Below are 27932 nucleotides of genomic sequence, written 5' to 3' on the forward strand. Positions count from 1 at the left end.
TGCATCTCTCCCTTTGGCAACTGCACGAGAGAGAACGGCCTGGGCCTCCTCCGGGGACTGTGGCAGCACCTGCGCAACCGTGTCCCACACAAAATGGGAGTAACAGCCCAAGAGACATGTGGTGTTCACCAACTGCAGTCCTAAGCTGGAGGAAGAAAACATTTTCTTCCCAAGATGGTCCAGCTTCTTGGATTCCCGATCAGGTGGAGAGGTAGGGAATGCGCCCTTGGAAGTTGAGGCTTAGACCACCAAGCTCTCGGGGGTAGGGTGTTGGGAGAGGAAAATGGGGTCACCCGGGGCCGGGCGGTGGCGTCTGGCAATCATCCTATCCACAGGAGCCACTGTGCTAGGCTTGGACCAAGTGCCCAAAAGGATGTCCATGAGGGCCTCATTGAATGGCAGTAGGGGCTCCGAATAGGCCGCCGCCGGTTGAAGCACCTCTGTCAGGAGGTTAGTCCTGACAGTCACCGTAGGAAGCTCAAAGTTTAAGGCCTCAGCAGCCCTACGCAACACCACTGCGTATGATGCACCCTCCTTCGTAGCCACGGTAGGGGGAGATAGCATGCCAAGGACTGGAGAGGTGTCCAGACCACTGGTCGCACCCAAATCCTCTATCCAATCCGGTTCTTCTAACTGGTCTGGCAGAGGGTCCACAGACCCTCCCCTCACCCTCCACTGGTAGACGCTCAGGGCAATAGGGAACACCAGGGGAGAACAGGGGTACAAAAGTACCGGTCGGTGCCGGCACAGACGTCGGTCCAGCCCAGAGTCCACATCGAGTGGGCGACTGGGGTCGATATCGGTTGGGGACACAACTGGTGTCGGAGGGGGCGAAGGTGTGGTCAATGGATTCGGCACCAAAGGAGGTGTTGTTAGGTCAACCAGCACCTATCCAGACCCAGGCCTGGATCCCCTTCGGCGCCAAAGGCGAAGCCACCAGCATCAAAGGCCTAGAACCCACAGCTGAGTCCGCGGGACCTGAAGGTCGCGTTGGCAGAGCCGGGCTGCCTAAAGATAGAGTGGAGGGCTTTGTAAAAGTTGGGCATGGGTCGCTCCGGCTCCCAGGAAGGGAGGGAAGGCCGGAGTTGACCCAACAGGCTCTGCGGGCAGAGCCAGGCGACTACCTTCCGCATCGTGTCGGCGGACAGACGTGGAGAACGCAAAGAGCGACGGTGCTTCTTCGCCTTCTTCTTGTGCTTCGACTTAACCAAAGACTTTGATGAGGAGTGGTGGTGATGGCTCCGCAAAAGGTCCCACAACCTCTCTCTCGATCGGGACATCGAGCAGCACAGAGCTGACTGCCAAGTCTCCAGAAGCTTTCAGGACGGCTCCCGCAAAGACTTTGACTTTGGGACGGCTCCCGCAAAGACTTCGGGACCATGGCCCGGCAGTCGGAGCACGAGTTCGGGGCACGGTAACGTTCCTGGCACCAGAGGCACACAAGATGAGGGTCCAACACTGACATTAGCTTGTGGCAGGAGCAACAAGGCTTGAAGCTGGTCCACCAAACGACTCGGAAAGATGTAAAAAGACGAACAAAAAAAAGTAAAAAAGTGACTCTAGGTACTGCTCTCTCCGGATCTGTGCTGGCTGGTGCTGAAAAAGAAAGTACTGACTTCAGCGCGCTGGGCGGTCGTCTAAGTAGATACCGTGACATCATTCCAGCGATCACAACGCCAATGACGAACGCGGAGACAACTGACGCCACCTACTGCGCGCGCGCATGGGGTGCTGCTGAAGAAAAATTCTCCTGATCCAGTCTGATGCCTGGGGATAGTTCTAAGGTGAGGAATCCAAATCTAGTAGTCTCTTTTAGATTAAAGATGTATTTAAATGTTGTATTTATCGTGTCACATATACTGTGCTTCAAAGGCAGAGGTGAAATGTCAGGCTATGTCTTCTGCTTATTTTTTAACACGGAGACTGGTGCTTACGAATTCCTTGCACTTTGTAGTCAGAGAAAGAAAAATAAACTGAATTATGTGACAATTCTGCTGGGGTACATAAAGTGTAAAAGTAAATCTGGCAGATGTCATTTTTTTCCTAACAGAACAAAATGTAAATATCTGTAAATAAACTGTACACATTCAGCAGTTCGGAAAGCAAAATGAAGCACTTTTTTGTAATTCTGAAGTGTGAAGGAAACAAAGATTTTAGTAAGATGATAACAGACACTGTACTTGGTGATGCACTATTAACAAATATTCACTGAAACTCGATTTCCATACCATCATTTGCCTGGCATATAGTTTTATATATCTCAAGATGAACAAGACCATTTTCCTTCGATGTTCAGCATTTTGTTTAGCATTAAATAATGGTTGTAAAAACAAGTACAAGGTTTAATGAAAACATAACCAACTCGGTAAATTGGAGAGTGCAGCATTAAAAGCGCCTTGCCAACTTACCCTCAACACAAATAAATTTATTTCGCCATTCCACCCGATCTGGTCTTGGTAGTACTTTGGCTTCACGAACTGAAATCATGTGTTTGTTCCAGCTAAAAGTAACAGTTTATGTTAATCAAACCATCACTTTATGAAAATAAAGCACATTAAATAATTTTATTTCTTAATTTCATTTAATACGTTCATATATTAGTAACTTCAACATACTCTATCTCAAAATACCTGATGTTTTTTGTCCTCAATTACAGTTAGTTTTAATTTATCCCTGTTTCAGTCTTCTATGTGCAGTTCTTATACGTGCAGTTGAGCAAGAAACAGCCAAAACCCCATCAGATTAGCTTTTCTTGTCAGGATGGGATGTGAAATACTATGCATTTAGTATTTTCAGTTTCAGGGAGAAGGTACTTACTTTAAAGGACAGAAAGCACCAACCATCAGAGCACGTGTGCCAATACCACCATGTCTTCTCTTTGTCCTGAGAATCGCCTGCAATTTTTCCTTTTTGGCAACAATTTGGGTGGAGATGTTGGGCAATTTGATGGGTGGAGAGTTGAGAGTTAAGGCGGCCACTGATATAGAGGAACCCCCCCCCCCCCCCCCCGACTGCAGAACTTGTGCTTGTGGTGGTGTGCACTGAGATTGGGGAGACCCTCCACTGGTTTCCTTGGCATGTATTCCTATGGTTATATCTCCAATATCCCTTTGCACAAGCCTTGGGTGATGAAAGCATTCTGGTGTTTGGGCAAAGTATTTGAACACGGGGTCAGTGCTTAAATCCAGTTGCAGGGGATGTGTGTTTCTTTTAATAAGTGGAAAAGATTGTTATGGGCATAGGTTTTATAATACTAATTGTGAACATCAAAACTCACAGGAGGCAGCTTGAATTTGCAATAAGGGCACCAGTCATGAGGCTACCCTGGACTACTCACAAACATCATTACAGTGGTACCAAGGGGGTTTGGATTTGTCGAAGGAAAATAATCAAAGTTTCATGATGGAGGCAGACCTGAACGTAGTACATAAACCACTGACCTGGAAACAATCCAAAGATTGCATTTTTGGAACGAGGTGGGGGGGTGCCCTTCATAGAAGCCTCTTGTAGAAGGGAAACTAAAATCCAAGCAAGGTAGCTGGGTTGTCAAACAGTAAAAGATGCATAGATTCAGACTGGCCGTTGGTTGCTGTCCCAACTACTCGGACTTGACCATGCAATACAGTTCTTCACTCCAACTCAAGATATTTTAATGGATTTATAACATACCTGCTTTTATCATACTTTCAGAAATGTGCTGCTGGGGGCACCTAGTTTCCTCTTCCCTGTGATGGTCTTGCTAAGATCCTTCTGGCATATCCTGTTAGCTCAAGGAGTCCAGTTGTAGAGGAAAATATTCTAGAAGGAAATGTTACTTACGTGTAATCCTGGTTCTGTGTTGTAGAAATCCCCACTTAATAACATGAAAATGGGGACCCTCTCTCAAGATACTTAAGGCTAGGGAAAAGAGGGGAAGAGAAAAAACACACAATACTAATGTATTCCCTCAAAGCCTTTACATTTTACGAATTGAAGCTTGGTTCATAATTTTTTCCAAAGACCTTCAAAGCACAACAATTACAATTTCAGTGATTCTATTTTTGAATTCTTTATTTGTTTTATTCCATATTTCTTTGTTTTAAAGGTTGTTCAACTCTTTTTATCATTCTTCATAAATACAACAGAAAATCTTTCTAAAAAGTTTTTTTAAATAATCAATATTCTATACAATACATAAAGATATCCACAATACTTTTTTAAATAACAAAAAAACAATTTTTAAATTATTCAAAACCGACACAAAAGCAAAAAAGAACAAATGATACCCTGGTTACACCACATCAATATACCTATCATACAACACTCACACCAATTCATACACTTCCATAACATCCACTAACCACCCGACTCTTGCACATAGCAAGGTAAGTCGTTAGGTAGAGGAAAACTCCACTATGATTGAAACCACAAAGTGTTTTAGTAGGGTTCCACACCAGGTCGACGCGCGTTTCGGTGGATTCTAGTATGTAACAACCACCTTCCTCAGGACCATAACAGATATAAACTCTTCCTTTCTATGAACCAAGGTATAAGCTAAAAAAAGGGAGAATATTTTATAGTGTGTTCATTGGTTAACTTCTGTAATTAGATTGATAGCAAACACTTCTTAATGTCATCCACAAGATAATAAGTTGTTTTCCTCATATATATGAGGTTGTAATGGTAAAAGCCAGTGTCATTTTTATGGGGCAAAAAGGAATATCACACTGACGAATTCTGCCAAATTGGGTTCCATGCGAAATACTTGGTTCCTATTTTTCATCTACCCTGCTCATTATTCTTTACAGGGTAGACAGCTTCTATTTCATTAGATCTTCATGTCTCCGTTACCGCATATAGTTGATTCTATCGATTTCCTCTGCCCAGTGACACCTACAGCGAAGGCGAGTTACGAAGGACTAGGGCATTTAAAGGTAGTTTCAATGAACCCAATTTGGCAGAATGCGTACCTTGGTTCATAGAAAGGAAGAGTTTGATCGGTTTAGGTCCTGAGGAAGGTGGTTGTTACATACTAGAATCCACCGAAACGCGTGTCGACCTGGTGCGGAACCCTACTAAAACACTTTGTGGTTTCAATCATAGTGGAGTTTTCCTCTACCTAACGGCTTACCTTGCTATGTACAAGAGTCGGGTGTTAGTGGATGTTATGGAAGTGTATGAATTGGTGTGAGTGTTGTATGATAGGTATATTGATGTAGTGTAACCAGGGTATCATTTGTTCTTTTTTGCTTTTGCGTCGGTTTTGAATAATTTAAAAATTGTTTGTTTTTTAAAAAGTATTGTGGATATCTTTATGTATTGTATAGAATATTGATTATTTAAAAAAACTTTTCAGAAAGATTTTCTATGTGTTGTATTTATGAAGAATGATAAAAAGAGTTGAACAACCTTTAAAACAGAAAAAAATGAAATATGGAATAAAACAAATAAAGAATTCAAAAATAGAATCACTGAAATTGTAATTGTTGTGCTTTGAAGGTCTTTGGAAAAAATTATGAACCAAGCTTCAATTCGTAAAATATATGGGCTATGAGGGAATACATTAGTATTGTGAAATCCCCACTTAAGTCATAAACATAGAATATTCCTGCCAATTCGCAGAGATCCTGGAACACTTCAGTCATATTTTAAAGTCAATCTGTAGTTTGATGCAGCCACCTCGTTGTTGAATAGTTTGGTGGCACCTCCTTTAATATGAAGATAGGAAGGAAGGAAGCTAATCAAGCACTTTTTCGGAGGGGGAGGAGGGTGGTGGGGGGGGAGCTCTTAAGAAGGCCATGAGGCCAGATTGTAGCACCTAGCTGAAGGTGTGTAAGAGTGTCCTAAATTCCCTTTTACCTTCCCTCTCTGCTAAGGAAAATTACAGGGGAAAGGAATCTTTCCAGTCACAGAATTAAAGATACCCATAAGGTGCAATGTTCATTTAAAAATACAGCATCCTCTCTGTCCCAACATGCACTGTACTGGAATATTGCCACACATCCCCACTTCTACTGCATAGCTTTATGGCACACATCAACACAATACAATGTTATTGACAGCTGGTGAGGTGGGTGGGTAGTTTATGAGTTCAGTAATGAGTAAAGGAAAAGTTACTTACCTTTGGTAACAGCATATCTGGTAGAGGCAGGATCTGGTGGCAAATTCCTCATCTTAGAATCCTCCCCAGGTGCCAGAAAGGATCCCCACAAAAATTCAGCAGTACCTCTGCACGTCGGTAGAGAGCGTTGAGCAACTCTGCGGCGACGTCATCGAATGCAACAGTATGTGCCCGGGTTAGACAAAGTAATGGTGCTACACATTTTTCTTACATTGTCATAATTTTGCACAATAATGTTTCTGCTGTGATCTTTTGCACATATTTGCGTATGGGGCAATGTTGGATTAGTTTCTCTAAAACTACTCTGTTTACACATCTAGCTTCGCATTGCATCATCGCAATGCCTCCAAGCCATGTACAAGGCCTCTTGACGCACTTTGTACAAATATCGATCTATCTTCATCCACAGGGCGATGGGGCTGTCTACATATACATAACATTGCTAATCTATATGCACATCAAAAGGTTTCAATGAGCATCACAAGAGATAAGCAGAAGAGGCACTTCAGCTGACACCGAGGGTCCCTACATGCTGAGACTTCACCACGCAACGGTCTGACACTTCCGTGAGGGGTCCCCAGTTTGTGACCAAGTCGGGCTCCTACATTCTCTCATGCTAGGTAATGGGGATGGATCATCCCTTGGGGGGATTCTTGGCTTCACACCTACATACACTCTAGATACACGCAGAGTAGAGTTTGCATAGGAGTGCGCCTGATTACTGCCTTGTTTATATGCCTGCATATATACACACTGTTTTAGCACCATGGTTTGAACTGTATCAACTATTTACTCTTTTGGTGCTTGTACTCGCTTTCATCTGATTCGGTCTGATTATCGCGGCACATGTTTTCTATAGAAGAATAACGCTAGTTCAGTACATATATTGAAAATTATCCACTGTGCATTCTCTGCATATTTCTCTGAACACAAGTAAGCATGAGTGACTGAGCGAAAGGCAATGTTCTGTTTCCTTAATCCCCGAGGGGTTAGGGTTGTCATTATTCAGTGGTTTCTAGAAACCATTCACTCCCCGGTAAAGTTAGGGGGGCTTGTGGTGATACTGTGAGCTAGCTGGTCTATAGGACAGCATATCTTGCGGGGGTGCTTCCAATCAGTCCAGGCACCTCGTCCAAAGTTTGTTGTCCAACAAACATGCAGATCCTAGGGATTTGTGGGAACTACACAACATGTTGCCCAACGTTGGTTGGGTTCTTATTTAATGGTCTATTTGAGTAGTTCAGTTGTGCTTTTCTCAGAGACCCCTACTCGCCTGCAAACCGGAAATATCCATGGTGGGAAGATACATCTGCCTCAGTTGAGTAGGTATAACCTATGTATTACTGCAGGTTATTCACACTTGTAGAATAAACTTTTCCCACGTTGTGCTAACCCTATCTCAATAAATTCATTTAATTAACTTCCTTTTCCTTCAAACGAATGCCCGTAAATGGAGCAGCGGGTGGAATTACTCTAAATATTACAGATAATTGCAGACATACAGTTACTATGAAATTATCAGAACATGGTCTCTCTCTGCAATGGATAGAGACGTTACCTTAGTGGTTGAGGGACACAAAGCATTCAGAACAGAGGTCTTCTACTCTTGGGTTACATTTCTGGTTATGGATGCTCGCACAAAGTTGTTTCACACATACAATGAAGATCTGGCTGGATCAAGACCTCAACTTCAAAACTCAGCCCAGAAAAACCACGGGCACTTGCTTCGGCCTCATTCGAATGGCGCGAAAAATCCTCCATCTGATCCCCCCCCCCCAAAATCGAGGAAACTGCTGTTGCAGGGGTTGGTGAACTCCAGACTGGACTACGGCAACGTCCTGTACCTGGGGGCACCGGCATCAGTCATTCACAGACTGCAATGCGCTCAGAACGCTGCTGCCAGACTCTTAATCGGAACCAAACCGAGATGCTCTGCTAAACCAGCACTCAAAAGTCTGCATTGGCTTCCGGTTAAAGAAAGGAGCACCTTTAAGACCCTATGCATCGCACACAAAATAATGCAAGGCAGAGGCCCTCCGATTCTGAGATCCATCGTCAAACCCCACCATTCTAACAAACAACTCAGGTCAGACTCCCTTTCCCTGGCCACCGTTTCTAGAATAAAAAAGGCCCGATCCGGGGGGCGCTCGTTTTCCTACAAAGCCCCAAAACTGTGGAACGCTCTACGACTTTCCATGCGGAGAGAACACAATCTTTTGGCCTTTCGTAGGCAACTAAAAACTTGGCTCTTCCCATAAATCTTCCACTCCTTCTACCCCCCCTCTGGAACTATAGGTCAATTCAGCGCTGGGACGCCCTAGGGTAGCTACGCGCTTTACAAATCCCCATCCAAATCCACGATGAAACACCAGGGAATACTTTCCATATGTTGACATAGAAATTCCGTTGGCTTAGCAAGAACACATACATTGGTTTAAAGGGGCCCTCCTGAGAACAGTAGAAATTGTGAGACTCTGTCTGCTCAGTAAAGGAGCGACTTGGCCGATCCTAGTGGCTTATACACTGCATCATAATATTGCTAATTTAGATGCAGAAGAATTAGCAACACTATACGAAGATCTAGTAAAACTCTACAGAAACTCACACAGTGCATAATGCGAACATTCACAATTAACCTTGTGCGGACTGCGCAGGCTGCACAACCATAATTTGCTTTACACGGGTATCAGCCCACAAATGCTGAATGCCGTAATGGAAAAGATTCCCCCCGGTCAAGAGCAAATTTCCTTTCTGGATAGTACAGAAAACAAGCCAGCTTGAAGCTGTTTTTTCTCATACAGGCCCACAGGAAAAACACAGAATATTGACAATTTGCTTGCCGATGGGGAGGCTCCACGGTGGAAGATTGTGTCACTTGGGGTACAGTATTAGCTGCCATATATACCAGGACTCATGGTACCCTTTCACTGGTTGTCTTACCTGATGTATTGAAACAGCTTATGAAGGAGTACGGGGCAGCACCTGCCCTGGACTTAGGGGTGAAACTGATGAGCAATGTTGTCGCAGTATCCACTATTATGTTGAGTAACATAAAAGGGGAGGCAGCAGCGGTAGCAATATGCCAACGCCTGAGGGAGTTCACTCCTGCCCAGCAGGAGCGGGAATTCCCTAAAATTATCAAAGAAACCTATGCTACACTAGCTAGAGCTAATTTGGGAACCAGACTTGGGAAACCACAGGCTAAGAGTAATTCTAAAAAGGATAACTCTTAGCAAGTACCCAATTCTTAAATGAAGTAATGGGATAGCAAAAAATTAAACAAAACAAGACACAATCACGGGATGGGACTCTTCAGCAGAAAACCACTGACAGGAAATATAATTTAAGAAACCGTGATAATATTAGAAAGCCTGACATATCAGGATACAGATTCCCGTTCCTCTCGTTCCTTTCAGGATTCATCCAATACAAGTTCGGAGAGAGGTAGACAGCCAGAGCACAGATTAGAAGAGCGTGTGAAGCTTTGCTTACATTGCACTTCAGACTACACCCTTAAAAAAAAAAAAAAAAAAAAAAGGACAAACCAAAGACTCCTAAACCTCAATTCAAATAGAAAAAGATAGCTAGGATTAAAATAAGACATGCCTAGATTACTGAGGACTCGGCTTCTGAACAGGGAATGGGCAGTACCGATGCTGGACTGTGCGGCAGAAGCCACAATACATCGCCGGAAACCAGATAGATTATATGGTGGTAGTAGCGCTGAATGCGCACATCACGGCGAAACACGGGTAGGTGTCCCACATCGTTTATAAAAAATAACACTCCTGGGGGGCATACCCAGAAACATAAATGTTCTCTTTTGGGAAAACTTGACATATGGTTAAGATATTCTTTTGGTTGAAAGGATTGGCCACCTGAGTTCATAATGAAGTGCCCAATGAGAGAAACAGTAATTTTACCTACTTTGCCCGACATTGTTCCAGAATCTATTAAACATTCATACGCCAAGGAGTGGGTGTTAGCACTAGCTCCTGCCCTTTACTGCAATCATGTTGGGTGGGATGATGAGTCACCTCATCATGAAATCCCATTAAAATCAGAGACACTACCCAAAAGCCAAAAAACAAGTTAGGGACGTCCTTGAACAACTTGAATGCCAGGGTGTAATATAAAATTGCACCTCGTCCATGAATAATCCCTTGTTTCCCGTAATGAAACCAGACAATTCACATGGTCTAGTCTTGGACTACAGGCACTTTAACACATCCACACGCACATTTGCAGTACAAAATGCACATAGTGCCACACTTTCAATGAAGGTGATACAGTACCTATTGCATAGAAATCACGTTTGTACACAAACACTGAAATGCGTTTTGCACCCACTGAGAAAATTCTCATAGCGGTACAGACTGCTGTAGTGAGAGAGCGAGAGCACTAGCTCAGGGAAAACGCACAAGCGTGCCAAAGCATTACATCCATGATGGATTCATTGGGCTAACTCTCTCACTGCAACAGATGTAGAGGGCAGATTTGACTACATTACAAACACAAGCATTCCTGCAGTAAGAACAAGAATATCCTCTGCCGAATGAAATAATGATTCTAGATCGATATGATTACATTATTTACACTGATGGATCTGCTTAGCCTGCCGTAGGTACACAACACCAATATTCAGTGGCATGCGCAATCGAAGGGAAGCATGCATGATGGAAAATTCCATCCTGAAAAAAACACACACACAGTTCTTAAGGGACTGTACAGTGCAGCTGGCAAACCTCAATGCCCAGATACTGCCAGTAGATAGATGGATCACAGATTTCCCACACTCATTGTGTGCAATTCATATTACAGTGACCAGTCCTATAATGAATACCTTCACTATTTGGCCAGAATGGATTTCGAGATTCCAAGGGTTGCACATTCAAGCCCAAGTTGCTTTGGGAACAGGTGGCAAAGCTGAAAGAATACTTGGAACTGGCTCATGTTATCCACACACAGAGTCATCAACGTGTTGGTGTCTATGTTTCAGGGAATTCCATAAATGATGAAGCCACTTAGGCAACAGTTCGCAATGCTGCTGTTGCTGCAATCACTAGTTCTAGCACGAGATTAGACCGAGACATCATGGTGGCTGTCAATAACACGCGCAATGAAACACAACAACCCAAAGGCTTTCCACTCAAGTACTCCTAAAAGTTAGATGCACAAAAAATTCTGTATACTCAGATTCCAGAAGTGGGGGATCGAGTTACACCAAACACTGATCGCAGATTGGGTTTAATACTAGCTGAGGATCTGGGGTCAGCACATACAGGTGACACAGCTACAGTTTTATTACTTAAGGAACACGATTAGTGGCCTGGTCTTACAAACCTGACCAAGGACTTTGTCCTCAAATGTGACAACTGCCAGCAGATGAAAGGCTCAACTATTGCATGTTCATCACGGACACATCTATTGATCTCAGACAAACCTCTAGCAGTCGTTTATTTGGATCATCCAGTCCCCTTAACACTGAGACAGGGCTTACAAGTACATCTTGGTGGCATTAGAGTCATGTTCCAGATTCAAGTGGGTTTGGCCACAGCGCTAAGCTGACGCTTGAACTCTTATAAAGGATTTGCAAGTCTTCATCAGGACTTACACAATTGCCACACTACATTTCGACCAGGGCCTGGCGTTTAGCTTTTGGGCTTACAAAGAAGCCATGGGAAGTTTGGGTGTGGCCTTGGGGTACTCCTCCCCTAATCATCCAGAGGGAAATTCGATAGTTGAGGAAAAAACTTGACTTAGACCTGCCCTTAACAGTAAGGGTATGAGGCTCGGGTCGCAGTTGGGTGAATCACCTATAAGGGGTCCAGAGGGCACTATATAGCATGCTAAGAAAATCCCTAGGGGTTGTACTCCATAAGAAATCATGTTTGGTGTGAGAATGTGGGTAGCAGACATCAATATTGTCAGCGCAGTGGCGGCGGAAACACCATTTGACATCAATGGAAGTTTGGCTGTTTTACAGGAACTCAATGAATTTCGGGACCCTCCAAGCAAAAAGCACCGCCACTGGAGAAGTGAAGGTCATACCGGCAAGAACGTCCAGAGTCCTGAAGATTGGGGACTTGGTCAGGGAACATTTTTTGGCCAATAAAGAATATGGGCCATCTTACCTGCACTTGTCCTGGCTGTCGAAGGTACCAGAACGAATAGTTTTCTTACCTGTCGGTGTAGTTTTGCAGCTTGAAGATCTTTCTGGATTCACTATGCTGTGCATTATTCCGCGGTCTTGTGGTTGGGTCCGGATTCGTAGTCTTTTCTTTTTTTTTTTTTTCTCTCTCAGCCCAGGTGGGCGTCGGCGTCACACCCCCTTGGGTGTATTTCCGGTGACGTCGGCATGCTTCCTGCGGAAGCTCCCACTCTTGAGCGCCATCTTCGGGTTCTTTTTTTCCGTGTTTCTTTCGTTTCCGAAGTAATGGCAATGTTCTATTTATTTGGTATTTTACCGCTTTGTACTTTTAAAGTCCTTTCTTTAGTTAACCACCTCTTCTCTCTCCAGCCTCATCTTTCTGGCTGAGGTGGGTGGGTTCGCTAGTGAATCCAGAAAGATCTTCAAGCTGCAAAACTACACCGACAGGTAAGAAAACTATTCGTTTTGCAGCGTGAATCTTTCTAGATTCACTATGCTGTGCATAGATTTTGTAGCGGTTTCTCATCTCTGTGGCGGCTGGGTGGAAGATGAGCGTTGGGTGTTGAATATGTGCTGTAGCACCTTCTGTCCAACTTGAGCTTCCTTGTTCATTTGTATGTCCACACAGTAGTGCTTCGTGAACGTGTGCACCGAAGCCCATGTTGCCGCCAGGCATATGTCCTCTATGGGTGTGTTAGCCAGGAAGGCTATTGTAGCGCCCTTCTTCCTGGTGGAGTGGGCACGTGTCCCCTCTGCCAGTTCCTGTCCTGCACACTTGTGGCAGAGTTGAATTGTCTGTGCGATCCATCGTGCAATGGTCTTTTTGGTTACAGCTTTCCCCATGAAGCTGTTTGCGAATGACACAAAAAACTGTTTTGTTTTCCTGTGTCCCTTTGTCCTTTCAATGTAGTGCATGACTGCCCTTCTGGCGTCCAGGGTGTGCAGAGCTCGCTCTGCGCTTGTTGTTGGTTTTTGGAAAAAACTCGGTATCTGTATAGACTGGTTCATGTGAAATTTCGATACCACCTTCGGCATGAAGTGTGGGTCAGTCCTCATCACAACTCTATCATTGTGTATTTGTATGTAGGGTTCTTTTAGCGTCAGCGCTTGAAGCTCGCTTACTCTGCGTAAGGACGTTATTGCAACCAGGAAGGCTGTTTTCATAGTTAGCATCTTTAGGGAGGCCTTGTGAAGTGGTTCAAAGGGCTCTTTCATGAGTTCCGTTAGGACTGTGTTCAAGTTCCATGCAGGTGGTGGTACCCGCTTGGGTGGTGCGATCCTTTTCGCACCTTCTAGGAATCTCTTCACCACCTGTGATGTGAAGAAGCTCCTGCACGTTTCTCCCCTTGTGTAGGCGACTATCGCTGCCAAGTGAACTCTTAAAGAGGATGAGCTAAGGTTCTTATCCAGCAAGTGCGTCAGGTACCGTAGCACTGTGGAGTCCCTCTTTATTTTATTGTGGAGTCTTTCCTGTCTGCACCATATAGTGAATCTTTTCCATTTCGCAACGTAGTACTTCCGAGTGCTGGGTCTTCGTGCCTCCCGAAGTACCCTCAGGGTGCTTTCTGGTAGTCTCAAATGTGCGAACTCTATGTCCTCAGGAGCCACGCTACTAGGCTCATGCTCTCTGGCTCTGGATGTAGTACCTCTCCGTTCTGCATGGAGAGTAGGTCTTTCCTCCTGCTGAATCTGTGGGGTGCACACTGTGTCATCTCCATGATCTGCGAGTACCATGTCTGCCTCGCCCACTGTGGTGCGACCAGTATCAGTGTCATGTTGCTCGCTCTGCACTTGCTCAGCACTCTGTGCATCAGTGGTATCGGGGGAAAGGCGTAAGCAAATGTCCTTGACCAATCTATCCATAGGGCATTCCCCAGTGACCCCTCCTCGGGCTGCCTGGATGCGAAGTTTTGGCATTTTGCATTCTGGCGTGTGGCAAATAGGTCCACCGATGGTGTCCCCCATCTGTCGAACAGGTACCTTGTCTCCTGAGCATTGAGCTCCCACTCGTGGGATGCCGATGTCTGCCTGCTGAGCCAATCGGCTTGTATGTTTTCCTTCCCTGGTAGGTGTATGGCTAGCAGGTCTATCTTGAGAGGGATGGCCCATCTCCATATCTCCTGCGCCAGCGTTGAAAGCGGGGCTGACTGTGTGCCCCCCTGCTTGTTGATGTAGAACATCGCAGTGGTGTTGTCTGTTTGTATCAACACCTTGTGTTTGTACAGTCTTGTTTGAAAGGCTTTCAGTGCAAGGAAGATTGTCTTCAGTTCTAGGTAATTGATGTGTTTTGCCGCATCTGTTGGCGTCCACAGTCCCCTCACCTTGAGCTCCTCCATGTGAGCGCCCCATCCCTTCAGGGATGCGTCTGTGGTGATGGTCACTGTTGGCGTTGGGGGCGTTAGAGGCTTTCCCCTTGTTAGGTTGTCCATGGTCCACCATGCCATCTCCTTCTGCACTGCGTGCGTTACAACCACTAGATCCTCCCAACCGCCTGTAGCTTGTGACCATTGCTCCTGTAGCCATTCTTGAATGGGTCTCATGTGGAGTCGTACGTTTGGTACCAGGTGGATGCATGATGCCATCATGCCCATGATCTTGCTCGCAGTCCTCACTGTCCGAGCTTGCCCCTTCCGGTAGAGGCGAGTTTCCTTCACCAGCGCCCTCGCCCTCTTCTCGCTGGGGAACACCTTGCCCAGTGAGGTGTTGATCTGTGCTCCCAGGAAGATCTTGACCTGTTCCGGCTCCATTGATGATTTCTTCCAATGGATGGAGAATCCCAGGCTTATGAGTGTGCTCGTCACTGTATGTGCGTGCTGCTTGCATTTTTGGTATGAGTTTGCTTTCACCAGCCAGTCGTCCAGGTAAGGGTATATGTGTATTCCTTGCCTTCGTAGGTGCGCTGCGACAGCTGCGAGGCACTTTGTGAAAACTCTTGGTGCTGATTTTAGTCCGAAGGCCAGTGTCGTGAACTGGTAGTGGCTTTCTCCAATGGTGAACCTGAGCATGTGTTTGTGCTTTCTGTTCATTGGGATGTGCAGGTAGGCGTCTTTGAGGTCTATTGTGACCATGAAGTCCCCGGTCTGCAATTGTGGGAGCACCTCTTGCAGGGAGGTCATTTTGAATTTTTGCGTTCTTATGAATTTGTTCAGGAACCGTAAGTCCAGAATGGGTCTCATTGTCTCGTCTACCTTTGGTACCAGGAAGTACGTTGAGTATATTCCTGTGTTTCTTTCCTTGAAGGGTACCCGTTCTATGGCCTGCTTCCGCAGGAGTTCCTTTGCCTCCTCCTGAAGACACTGCAGCTGCTTGCTTGCTAGTGTTTTTCTTTTTGGTTTTCTGCTTGTTGGCCTCCCCTCCAACTCTATGCAGTATCCGAATTGGATAATGTTGAGGATCCATTTGTCTGATGTGATTTCTCTCCACTCTCGGAGGTAAAATCTTAATCTTCCTCCCACTGGTGTCATGTGGTCGTAGGTGTCTAGTTTGTCTTGACCCATCTGTACGTGCTGCCCCCTGGGATCTTTTTTGTGGGCGGGCACACAGAGTTTTTTGAAGTCACTTAGAGGTGGGCTGCTGCCCCCCTCTTCTATTTTGTCCCTGTCCATTTCTCCCTCGAAAGGACTGGCCTCTTTGTTGGTACTGCCAGGACTGCTTCTGTTGACCATGCTGAGCCTGCGAGTCTGCCTGGTGCGTTTGCTGGAAAGCCTGGTGTGATGTACCTGGCTGGTTTCCGCCTCTCCCGCCGGGCCTCCGTGACGGGGTGCCCCTCTTGTTCCCTCTGAACTGCAATGCTCCCATGGATCTTGCTGTTTCGTTATCTTTTTTCAGTTGACTGGGCGTTTCATCAACTGTTGTTCCGAAAAGCGTGTTGCCGTTGAACGGTGTGTTCAGGATGCTGTGTTGCACCTCCGGTTTGAAACCGGAGATCCTGAGCCAGGCGTGCCTCCTTTCCGTGACGCCCATCATCATGAGCCTGCTGGCGGTGTCTGCCCCATCCAGGGCCGTCTTAAGGCAAGAATTTGCAGCGTTTTTTCCCTCTTCAACCAGCTTTTCGGCCTTCTGCCTGGCATCCTGGGGCAGGTTCTTCACCAACTGCCCCAGCCCCTCCATGATCTGGTACATGTGCCTGTTTATCAGGGCGTTGGAATTAGCCATGCGCCAGTGGGTCGCGGCATTCCGTTCGATCCTTCTGCCCACCAGATCCATCCTTTTGCTCTCCTTATCCGGTGGCGGTCCCGAGGTAGTGGGTACGTTAGCCCTCCTCCTTGCTGTGGCCGTGATAATGGAGTCTGCGGAGACCGTGCCCTGAATGTAGGCCGGGTCCTTTGTGGAATGCTTGTACTTCTTCTCAGTTCTGGGTGTTACTGCCTTGCATGTTGCGGGCTCCCAGAATGCTTCCTTCCCCTGAGCCAGGACGCTTTCGAGCATTGGAAGGAACTGGCTCCTCGTTTGTGTTGGGAGCAATGTTTCTAGAAGGAAGTCTGCTTTCTGCTTCTCTTCGTCGAGCTTGAGCTTGAAAGCTGCTGCGGCAGATTGTATCACCGAGTTGTAGGCCCCGATGTCGTCCGGCGGCGAGGGCCTCGAGGGGTAAGTGTCGACCACCTCCTCCGGGCTGTCGGTGTCGACATCTATGTAATCTACCTCCTGTAGGTCAGAGGGTGCGACTGGGTGTCCGTCCTGCTTTCCTCTTCCTCCCCATAGTTGTAACTATCGTAGGGATTCTCGTACTCCTCCTGGTCGTCGATCACCTCGACGTCCTGGTCTTGTTCCTCGGCGACTTCGGCGATCTCATCCTCCTCCTCGACCGCCTCCACCACCGGTGGCTTGGTCTTGTGAGGGATCGTGAAGGCTTTCATCTTTGCATCGAAATCTTTCTTCCGCTGCATGATGTTCTCCATTTCGGCCTCGAGGCGCCTTCTCTTCTTCTCCATCTCTGCCGCGTGTTCCGCGTCTGATGGGTCGGCTGTTCTTTTCGGCGGATGGCTCGTTGCCGTGCCTTTTGGTGTCGAAGTTTGACGTCGAACCGGATTTTGGGTCTCTGGTCGTCGTCGTCAGTTTTTGGTCTTTCTCCCTCGGCGTCGATCGATCCTTTTCGGGGACGATTTTCGACGTTTTCTGCTGATCAGCAGCTCTCGGCCCCGGGGACTCCTTCTCGGAGGATCCGCTGGGCCTGGGAGTAGTCGCGGACGCCGCCTTTTTTGGCGTCGGCGCTTTCGGGGTCTTGCCCTCGATTTTTCTAGACTCAGAGTCTCTCGGGTTCTTGGGGGCCGAAGAGTCTCCTACCTTGTCAGAAGTCTTCGTGTAATCGGTCTCTACGACCGTGTAGCTGTCGTCTTCGGCGGCAGCGTTGTCTTCTTCCTCGGAGGACATCCCCAGCTCGTAGAGGGACGGAGTCGGGGCCTTCCCCTGCAGGGTGGCGTGTGCTACCCTATGCCTCTCTCTCACACGAAGGGTCTTCGGGGCGAAGGCGGAACAGGCGTTGCAGTCTCCGCTTTCGTGGTTCACCGATAGGTAAAGGTTGCATACCGGGTGCTGGTCCTTCTGCGCGTACTTGTGGTGGCAGTTACGGCAGAACTTGAACGGCGTGTTGTCCATCATCGAGCGTCCAGGGCCTCTCTGGTCGCGTGTTCGTCGACGGTCGTCTATGATCTCGATGAAAAACGCCTTCTCCTTGCTGACTTTTCGTCGATGAAGTCCCCTGGAGTCTTCAGATGACTTCTCCTCGTCTTTTCTGTATTTTCTTTCTCCAAAAATGTCTGGAGCCCAAACGGGAACGATCCAGACCCGACCGCGGAAAAAAAGAATCTGAAGATGGCGCCAAAGAGTGGGAGCTTCCGCAGGAAGCATGCCGACGTCACTGGAAATACACCCAAGGGGGTGTGACGCCGACGCCCACCTGGGCTGAGAAAAAAACAAAAAAAAAAAAACAAAGAAAAGACTACGAATCCAGACCCAACCACAAGACCGCGGAATAATGCACAGCATAGTGAATCCAGAAAGATTCACGCTGCAAAACTATTGTTCTTCCGCCCCTTGTTGGTCGCAGAGACAAAAGGTTCTTTTCTATTGATATCATCAAACCCCACTATGTGACCGATTCTCAACAGTATGCAGAGTAGGCTCCTGGGCAGCTGTCGCACTCCTCTTGCTATTGTTCAGAAAGTTCAGATGGAAGCTTTAATAACTACATAAGATTCCTCTCTCCAAAGAGAAGTGGTAAACAATGAAGTATTACTTCTTCCTGTTGAAACAGCTACAACTGTACAGTCAAGAAGTACCAAAACTCAAATTTCAATTTGAAAAATTGACGACGTCTATGCGAATATGCCACAGATCGAGTCCTCTTGCAAGTGTACAAAACCTGCTGAGCTGTCAAAAACAGACTGGAAGGCGTCTGGCTATTTTGTGCATTATGTCGACATCTCATCGGATTCAAGTGAACCTGAACTGCCACCAACATCTTTCCATTTGAAGCTACGAGGGTATGCACTCTATCTCTGGCTGAAAGAGACATTTTGTTGCTCCTTGATTACATCTCTGGATTACAATTGGATTACTTAACTTGGTCCTCTGGGTTGGTTTGGTTACTGTCCTTTTCCTGCTTCTGAACAGACACTATCTCCCAGAACGCTCTGCAGTACAACCTGTGAACTTGGTTCTGAAACCACATACATCATCACACCGTGAACTAAGGAACCTTTCCCTGTTGAACATTACAGCAGTTCCAGTTCTGGAAGGAATAGTATGGGACAGGGCATCATATGATGTGTAAGGTCCTACTGAACTTTTGCAAATACCATATTTGTTTAAAATGTCGTTAAATGGTATCTTCACCTCTAGTTCCTTGTCTGATGATTGGGACATTGAAACTGTACACAACTTTCTTGCAGATCTAAAGCAATCGGCTGCATTTTCTTCTGATGAATTAATTGTATAATGGTACATCTAATTTTGGGGATATGTTTTGCTAACTACATTATGTTCATCATTTTTTACACAAAGCTAGTATCCCACATGCTGCTTGCAATTACACTCAATGAGAACATTGCCCAAAACCCCCAAAAGGTGATTCAAAAACATTGCACAAATGTTTCCTTATTTTTCAGGTTTTTACACAACAAACCCAGCCTCTTATTATTATACACTACACCTACAAAAAAATATGCTTACAAACACCAAGCTGATTTTCTCTGCTTCCTTTATTTCCAAACCATCTGTACAGGTTTTCGACTTTTGGAAATACACCATAGATACAAAAGATTGGCAGGCTCATGGAACAGAGGCATGCCTCATACCTCATCAAATGATTTTCCTGAACAAAACAGTGCAACAAACTACCTGTCTTGGAATAGCCAAGATGAAGGATATGAATACACCTCGTATTCCCACATTCTCACGCTTTGAGAATTATCAGCATTTCACACAATACAGTGAGGATACATTTGATACCATGATACAAAATTAACCTTACAATTCATCAGGCCCCAAAGTCAAAGTCAAAGTTTATTATGTTTTGGCTCTCAAAGAGGGCCACATAAAAATAAGCACACAATTATACAATATGAATAGTACAAATAACAACACAAAACGAAAAGAAAACACGACTTATCTGCGAGTAAAGCAATCATCAACATCGCCCTGTACTTCATTAATAAATATCTAAAAACCCTTTAAAAAATTTAAAAATTCTGGAACAAAACATTTCATTTGGAGGGCAGTAAAGTGCATGGAAGAACATTTTTACATTTACAATTCCCAATTGTAAACAAATTGGTTTTAACCATTTATGGCGCAATGGGCGCAATGCGGAACAAATAAACAAGACGTGATTACGATCCTGTACAGCATCACTACACAAATTACATATTGGAGATACCCCATACCATTTTGCTAAAAGAATATTGAGTGGAAGCAAGTCATGTCTTAAAAGGTACCATAATCTACGGACTCTATGGGGAATATTCCAAATGAGATATTGTTGGGCCAACTTTGGGATATATGTTTTTACCAGGGCTTCCCTTTCTTTTTGTTTAGGTTGGGCAAGTATATCCAACTTATAGCAGAGTTCCCAAGATGTACATTTTAGTTTAAACTTTAGCTCAGAGGGTGAAAGTAGAAATAGCGTACTTTCATCCAGTTCTAGCAGAGATACCGCTTTTCTAAAGTTTTTTACTAACAGCGAGAACTCGTTAAAATTGCCCAGGAGTTCCTTTTTGATAGCTTCTCTTAAGGTACCCGGTTTACCTCTGGCCAAACAGGCTACCCATCTTACGAGGGCAACCAACCCCTGCACCCAACAACTTCGGAGTCCGAATTCCAGCCTGCATGAAGATATAGAGCATGCTGTGTTAAAAGAAGAGATTTTTCTTAATACCTTTCCTTCCATTTTTTGCATGAATCCCCATTGTTTCAACTCCACTAATTCAATTCCATATAGTAGAGTTGCAGGTATTTTCGCTTTGAATACATCCAGAAAGAGGGAAAAGTGTCTCTTCCCGGTAGCGTTATACAAAGAACATAACCCCGTACCATGGGCCAACGCTTTACGTGAGTTATGTTCGATATGGGGATTCTCACTAAGATTAGCTGATATTATTTTGCCTAAAAAGGTATAGGTTTAACCACCTCGAGTTTTGGTCCGCCAATAGCCCAATTATAGCTTCCAGACCTACATTTTTTCTTACCGAAAATGCACATGATTTTACTTTTCGATATATTAATTTTCATGTAATGTGCTTCAGCAAATTGGTTCAATGCATGTAGACGATTAGATAAACCCTTCGGGGTCAAATCTAAAACAAGTATATCATCCGCATACATAAGGATCGATATAGCTGACCCTCCAATTGTCGGAGCCAGTCCCTCACAAGCTGCGATGGAGGATGGTAGGTCGGCCGTATATAAAGAAAACAATATGGGCGCCAATATACACCCTTGTTTTAGCCCATTCAGAGAGGGGATAGATTGAGAGAGACCCCTTTCTCCAACTTGTAGCACCTTACACCATGTGTTCAAGTGTAAAGACCTGACTAGTTCGAGTAAATGTCCTGGCATACCCAGTACAGCCAGCTTTCTCCACAGCGTTGGACGGTCCACTTTGTCAAACGCCGTGGAGAAGTCTATAAAAGCTGCGTATATGCCACCACCTCGAACACGTGCATATTTGTCCATAATCACCTGTAATAATGTCAGGTTATCTAGAGTTCCATGCTCTTTGCGAAATCCTGTTTGTTCCATGGGTAAAATACTATTTAATTCTGCCCATTCCGTTATTAACATTAAAAGACATTTAGCGAAAAATTTTCCTATTGAGTCCAACAAAGCTATTAGTCGATAGTTAGAAGGCTTATCCCGATCACCCTTTTTAAATATGGGGATTAATATACTTCCCCTCCAGGAGTCGGGGACTGTTCCTGATCTAAAACATGTTTGAAATACTGGAAGAAGAATCCTACTCCAGGTGGTAACATCTTGCTTAATTATTGACATGGGCAGTTCGTCTGGTCCCATAGCTCCGGAAGAGCGCATACTCTTTATCACGGTAGCTATGGATTTCTCGGTAGGGAGTTCTATTTTATACTCTCTATTTGGGGCTGGATCCCATGTATCCCCCACTGCACCATTGGGTGCATATAAGGTAGTCACAAATAGAGTCCAGACATCTTCCGCAATAGAGATTGGAGTGGGAGTTGTTATTGAACCACATCCTTTCCTTATTATGGACCAGAAGTCTCTAGATTTATTGTGGGTTGAAGCCTCTCTTAACTTGATCCAAAGAGAATCTTCTTTTTCTCTTTTTAGCTTAGATCTCAATCTAACCCTCCTTCTTTTTAATAAGGCTAACTGATGCTCGTTTTCCCCAGATCTATTAAGGTATTGTTTTCTAACGAGTTTATTTATCTCCTTATTTAATATTAGTAATGAACTAGGAGAGAAATGTAACTTTTTAGGATTACCCGTTTTCTTAGCTATCATGATAACTTGTTTGATAAAATTTTCGAGATGTAGAAATTCCATACCTTGCCAATGATCTAGTTCTAATATAGTTTGGGCAAGAATATTTTCTACATCCTTCATATTGGTAGATCCCCAAAAACATCTACCTGACTTACACTTAATAGAAAGGCCTCTATTCTTTAAGGACCAGGAATTAGTTTCTGGGGGAATTAGTGAGACAGTTATGTTAATCAGTTTATGGTCACTCAAGGAAGAGTGAATGATCACCATATCTTTAATAAAAGAGAAAGTATCATAGTCCGTAATTGCGTAATCCAAAATAGATTCACCCCTAAATGATCCATGTGTATAGTTAGCGGGAGTATCAGAGGGCATCCTACCGTTTACGATAAGCCCCTCTAAGTGACTAAGTTCCTCAAGAAGAATCTTACCTCTTTTATTAGTTTTTATTTTAGTGGGCAAGAGTGCTTGAGGTATATTGTATACTTCTTCCTTAAATTTATTTCTAAACATGTCTAGAGTTAAATTAGACACTTTGCTATTTAAGTCACCCACCAGTAATATATAGGGGGGGTGATCAACCTCTAGTAATTGTTTGACATAGGAAAACATTCGCTTTAAAACGGTATTAAAAATATCTTCGGGGGGAATATATGCATTTAAAATTACAAACGAAGACCGTCTACCCACTGAGGCTAGATTAGTAATAGTTATAGATTGGAAAAGATTGCTAGTGTCCATGTAGTGGGAGAATTGCCATTGTAAAGAGTTAGATAACATACAGGCAATTCCACCTTTTGCGTGGCCTTTTTTAGAAGGAGTTGCAGGGGCCTCCAGGACAAAATAATCTTTCCCTCCATATGGGAGATTTTTACACCATGTTTCCTGGATACATAGCACATCTGCATTTAAAGAAAGTAAATAATCAAATTTCTCTGGGCAATTATACAAGCCAGCAGCATTCCAAGAGACAATTTTTAATTGAGTGTTAAAGATGTTGAAATAGTCGTGGGTTATTCGATGTGTTATTTGATAAAACTCCTGGTAACCAGTTCCACATCTGATTGTCTTCTGTTAGAGGAATATCTATGTTGTCAGGTAATGGAAGTACCTGAGAGACCATTCGTTTGCCTCTAGAGACCCAGATTTTTAGGTCTCTATTGCAGGTAGAAGAATCATCCTGCATAGAGACCACCTTTGTATTTCTTTCTCTAGGGGGAATACACAGATCGCTATTAACATAAGGTAACACGTCAATTCCTCTACATTGAAAAACTTCCGCTTGTTGAAAAACAAGATTAGCAATTATTTTAGAGTAAAATTTTACCCTTGTTCGTTGCCCATTTACTGATCTTATTGGGAGAACTAAATCAATATCATTTGATAAAATTAGTTTTAAGCTTTCAATCTCTTTAAAGCAGTTAAGCAACCAAGATCTGTTCAATTTTAGGTCTAGATCAAATAGCGGGAGAAAATCCAATGACAAGGTATCCACACTTACAATAGAACTTTTTACTGGCTGAGTAATTGAGCTCCTAGCTACGTCAGGTTGAGGCCGAAAAGTGGGTGCAGATGGATTAAGTACTGGTGCTACTATCGGCGTATTTCCAATATCTTCACCAATTAATGCTAGGGGTTCAAGAGCATTTACCACAGAGCATGGAATTACCCCATTCATAGTAGCTTCAGCCGGGGTACCCACCAATACATTGTTAATGATACACTCCACTACCTTTTTAACGGAAGTATCCGATAGTGAATTATCTCCACTTTCTATAGCATCAGGCGATTCAGATATTATATGTTTTTGGAAAATGATTTGCCTCGGTCTTTTCTTTTTGTATTTGCGTAACAACTTCCTGTTTTTCCCTTTAGATTTTACTTTTGTAGTTTTATTAGTCGTCAAAGTTCCTTCCGGTTCTTTTTTTTCCTGGATAAAGATGGGAAAGAGTTTGTTTCCAACCGTTTGTAATACCTCTACCAGGCTTTCTTCCTTCACAGTGGGCTCTAAATCTTTTCTCTGTAAAAAGGAAGATGGGGTAGGCGTTTCAAGGGGCTTATGAATATCAACCTTTATAGACCTTCCCAACGGTGTATTTTCCCCCAGAACATTAGTGTTATCTACGACTTTTTGAACAACAGGTTCAATAGGAGGAGTAATCACATTCTCAAAATTTTTAGCCAGCAGTGCCTTCAAAATCTCGGTAACTGAAGTCAGAATACAATCGGAACTCACAGCAAATTTACCAAGTAGGAGTAATATGGAAGACAGAATTTGCCCAAGTGCTATAAGAGACTCAGAAATTGGTTTCTCATTTTTTGGGTAGCTGGATGGAGTAAAAGAGCAAATCCCCGATAGATTAAATTGTGGAGATTTCAAATCACTCTGCATTGAAAGATTGTCATTGGATTTGATGGAAGGAGTGCTGCTAAATAGCAGCAGTCCTGATGGCGTTGCTCTAATAGGTGTTTTACTGTCCACAAGATGAGTCAAGGATCTCTTGTCCATATAGCGACCACAGAGTTCAAGATCAATACTGGTAGAAATAGATGCATCACCCATGTCTTCCTCCACGTTTTCTCTTCCCTTAGGAGTGTTATGATGAAGTACTTGCGAATTTATTATCATGGGATCAGAAACATCTTCATTTAATGTATATATTGGGAGGATTACTTCATTTGACTGACTCTGAAATAGCTTACTTGTTTCCGTAGTTGGGACTAGATTGTGATCATTCTCCACATTAGATTGCAGTTGCGATTGTGGTAATGTATCTACATCAGTTATTGTTGGGACTTCTAAGGATTTATTCCCAGTTTTTTCCCAAATTTGTACCAACTGCATTTGACCTTTCAATTGTACGCTATTTTCATGCTTTTTTCTCAGGGGAATAGATCCAGATGTTATACATGACTTCTCCCCTAAGACTTTCCCAGAACGTAATTTCTTTGCCGTCATAATGCCTGAGAAAACTCTGGCCCTACAGCAGGATTCACAGTCCCGGAAATATACACACAATTAGTAAAATATGAAACCACAGGGCGAGAGGGTGACGCTCGTGTAGATAGATAACGTATTTCGTAGCAGAAAACCAATCTGCGTGTTTTCATACAAACAGACAATAAAAGCTAAAACAAGATGAGAAATGTTAATACCGGGGCCCAGCCCGGCCTACCTCGGCCACAGAGGGCCCGCCCTTTGCCCGGGCTTAGCCCGGCGTCGCCCGCGCGCGTCCCGCGATGCGCGGTCTTCCAGCGGTAATGAAGGCAGGTGAGGGGGGCGTGGCGGGGAGTTCCTGACCCCGATGGCTTGTGGGCAGTGTTGTTTTCCTTGTGCCCCAGCCGCCTGCAGCCTCACCAGAACGAGTGTTTCCCGCGAAGCGGGAAACGCGAGCAGTAAGTCACCCGCGCTGCCAGATAGCGCTTGCCAAGTGACGACGCCAAAAGTTAATTCAGGAGCGCTTTTTCACGAAAAGAGCAGTGATCACGCCAGCAGCCAGCACAGTAGCTCTCAAACAATTGCTCTCTGCTCCACAGCGGACTTCCAGCGGTAATGAAGGCAGGTGAGGGGGGCGTGGCGGGGAGTTGTTCCTGACCCCGATGGCTTGTGGGCAGTGTTGTTTTCCTTGTGCCCCAGCCGCGCCTGCAGCCTCACCAGAACGAGTGTTTCCCGCGAAGCGGGAAACGCGAGCAGTAAGTCACCCGCGCTGCCAGATAGCGCTTGCCAAGTGACGACGCCAAAAGTTAATTCAGGAGCGCTTTTTCACGAAAAGAGCAGTGATCACTCCAGCAGCCAGCACAGTAGCTCTCAAACAATTGCAATTGTTTGAGAGCTACTGTGCTGGCTGCTGGCGTGATCACTGCTCTTTTCATCAGGCCCCAATTGCAAGGGTTGGTTTGGCCTGTGGAAACAAATGGGTGTCAATCTAGATTACTGGGTAACATCAAAGTGTTTAGGATCAATAGGCCTGATCAGCGATCTGTACAGTCAAAATACTCAGGGGTGGTGACATCAAATAGTGTTGGGAAGTTATGCCTTGATTGGCAAAAAACCTCAACCCTTTCTCAGGTGACGTAACACTTGTCTCTTCTTTATGATGACATGAATCTCAGGGATTTCATGTTAGGTCCCCAGAACCCATGTCAAAAGTGCTTCTTGTATGCAATAAACAACGAATTGTAGAAAGTTTCTCAACAGGAAGCTGCTGAGAGATTGCACGAGATTGATAGGGTTAATTTAGAAAATGCTCTGGCTGTGGTAGACAACGGTATGATCACATTAACAGCCAGAATGTATTTACTGGGCAACATAATATCTTCAGCAATTGCCATAATATAGAAAGATATGTCTATTTTACAATATGAACAATCACAACTGTAGTCCATTGTATTACTAAGCTGGATGTATCAAACATTACGTTCTGGCCATGTGCCATAACGTTATACCAACCACACGAGTCTGTTTTGTACATATGATCTAATGGAAAGAAAGATAGAAATGGCATGGAGAGATGCGAAATAAACCATGTTGCACACTGAAAAATTAGGCTGAGCCACCATCCACAGACTGGATAATCCATGGTTACGTCACCCTACCAGTCACAACTTTCCAATTCCAATACTGTCCATAGTGTCAAAAAGTGGGCAGGTATAAAGATCTAGGGTAAGGTTATGTGTATGAATACTGGGAATTATCTTTCAGGTTTAGATGAAGGAATGGGGATACAGAAGTTTTCCTTAGTGGTTCTGACTGAGGATGTTTTAAGAGGATCCTTAGTTTTCAAGGACATTTCAGTTTATAGGGCATGCCAAAATGTCCCGTTATGTGAAGGTTTCTCCAGCTGCTGTGATTCATGCGGTTTTCAAGCTGCCCTTGAATGAGAGCTATTTGCTGCTGAATAATCAAGGTTGCTGTGAAATGGAACCGGGTATCACTTATCTGGTAACGTTTCATTCCATATTCACTTGTTGCACACAAGTACTGTTTCCACCTACCCGCACAGGTAGGGAGACAACTCCATGGACTTCGATTAGCCTTTCCAACATATGCTTTGATTCTCTGAGCAAACTATCAAAAAGATATGGCCTTACCATCAGCCAGAGAGATGCTTTATCTACAGGTACAAAGGTCTTCTTCCGAGATACAGAAGCTACTCCATACTCACTTCCCACTGCATTTTGGCGAGCTGGTCCACCAGATCTTTAATATGTCCGATATGAAGAGAATAGTGCACCTTTTTAAATGTATTGGCTCTGGACTGGATAGCACCTTTCAGACACTTTTCGGAGTTATACCATCTTTCATACACTCTGTGTCCGGAAGCGTTGCCTTGCTACTTGTGGCGAGAATCTTGATTTTAATTTTTCTACTCCGCAAAGGAAGCCCAGTTCAACTCAGAATGGAGACAGCACTGCTTGTGCTGTGATGCCGTGAGCGCATGACATACTGCTTCGGCACACCTCAGCTTCGAGAACTGAACAAATACTGGTTCTTGTCCTTCAAGCATGTTTGGCTTCACTGCGTACAATCTGTAATCCGCTGCCTGCTTTGCAGCCATGAATGCGTATTGGATCTATGCCTCGGATCACAATCGGTTGCGCCACTGGACAATGAAGTACTGTGGGACATTTAAAGGCCCATGGGTATGGTTATCCCCAGCGCATTCCATTGCTGATTAATGCATTCTTCTAACCACCCTAGGATGCTTCAGCTCCTAGTGAACT

At 44.6% G+C, this 27932-nt stretch overlaps 1 protein-coding gene across 1 annotated transcript in view; it reads right to left on the reverse strand.

Annotated features, from left to right (window-relative positions):
* Positions 1–27932, reverse strand: part of TENT2 (terminal nucleotidyltransferase 2) — a 583214-nt gene that overhangs the window by 148160 nt on the left and 407122 nt on the right. Inside the window, exon 13 of the mRNA XM_078677766.1 lies at positions 2409–2500. Within this exon, the coding sequence (XP_078533892.1) occupies positions 2409–2500 (92 nt within the window). The remainder of the gene's footprint in view (positions 1–2408; positions 2501–27932) is intronic.

The sequence above is a fragment of the Lissotriton helveticus genome, chromosome 2_1 (assembly GCF_964261635.1).
Source record: "Lissotriton helveticus chromosome 2_1, aLisHel1.1, whole genome shotgun sequence".
NCBI lineage: Eukaryota > Metazoa > Chordata > Amphibia > Caudata > Salamandridae > Lissotriton > Lissotriton helveticus.